General features: G+C 64.8%; 1 protein-coding gene across 1 annotated transcript; it reads right to left on the minus strand.

The window, feature by feature from the left end:
• Positions 1–18: 18 nt before the first annotated feature.
• On the minus strand, positions 19–1122 carry H310_09599 (hypothetical protein; the record flags this gene model as incomplete). The annotated part of the gene is made up of 4 exons (XM_008875703.1): positions 19–130; positions 174–779; positions 841–1039; positions 1102–1122. Coding segments are annotated over 4 exons (936 nt in total), but the record flags the coding sequence as incomplete, so codon positions are not given.
• Positions 1123–1145: the final 23 nt, after the last annotated feature.

A 1145-nucleotide genomic window follows, 5' to 3' on the forward strand; every position in this document is an offset into this window, starting at 1 on the left:
CTGGAAGCCCCTGCTAACATTGACGACCCGGAACGGTGGCTGGCATGGTTCACCCGGGCCCTGAAGACTTGTGAAGAAGCCAGGACTGCCAACAGGAACTTTGAAAGCAACCGGGGAGGAATCGTGGCAACTACACGATGGGCAAGGATGGAGCGCAAGGGCCTTGGCAGTACGAACCTGCCCCACTTTGGCCCTGTGCCGGAAAGCGTTTGCGCCGACCTGTTTGGTCATCTCGACGGCGAACTGGCGCACCACCCAGTCCCAGAAGGTGGGCACCGCGTCGGCGAACCGTAGATTGGCCTTGAGGGCATCTTGCTCCGCCACGTCGAGCCGGACGCGAAGTTCGTCGCACTCCTGACCCAGAGCCAGGTTCGAGTCGCGGAGGGTGCCGACCACCTCGGCGGACTTGTTCAGGGCCTCCTCTTGGTCCTTCGCCCGGGCCCGGAGCGCGTCAAGCCGCGACTCCACGGTGGTCCGACTGGTTTCGGCCGACGACCGGGCTGCCGCCAACTCGCCTTCTAGCTCGCGGACCCGTGTGCGAAGGAAGTGCTCGGTCACGGGGGCCAACGCGGATGGCGGTCTTGGAGACAAAGCGGCCGAAGGAGCTTCCTTAAAACGTTTCACCTCGTTTTCCAGGCGCGCCATCTCTGCAAGGATGAGGTCTCGGCCCCGTGCTGCTGAGGCCAATTGGGCGCGCGCTCTGTTGGCTGACGTCTTGGCGTGCCGAGTCCCGCTCGTCACATGCGCGGTCAAGGTCCAACTGACGCCGCTTGCTGGCCCTGAGCCTCCCGCTGAGCCTTCAGGGCGCGATCGACGCTCGCAGGGACGCCTCCACCGAACCGACGGTCTGGAAACGCTTGGACCAAGCATCGACTTTGTTGTTGACGACCGCCAGGTCGCTGCGCAACTGACCGATCGTCTCCGCTGCTTGGCGGGTCTCGGTGTCCAGCTGGTCCCGGAGGGCGGCCTCGTACGCTTCCGCCGCGACACGAGAGTTGCGCTCAACGACAAGGCCCGTCTCGCGGGCCACCAGGTTGGACTGCACCCGCGCCAGGAGATGCTCGGCGGCGTCATTGGCGGTGACCAGCTCCTGGACGGAACGCAGGATCGAGCCAGGCCCATCGTCGCCCAAAAGAGATCTAGCA

Source organism: Aphanomyces invadans (assembly GCF_000520115.1).
Source record: "Aphanomyces invadans strain NJM9701 unplaced genomic scaffold supercont1.22, whole genome shotgun sequence".
In the NCBI taxonomy this organism is placed as follows: Eukaryota; Oomycota; class Saprolegniomycetes; order Saprolegniales; family Verrucalvaceae; genus Aphanomyces; species Aphanomyces invadans.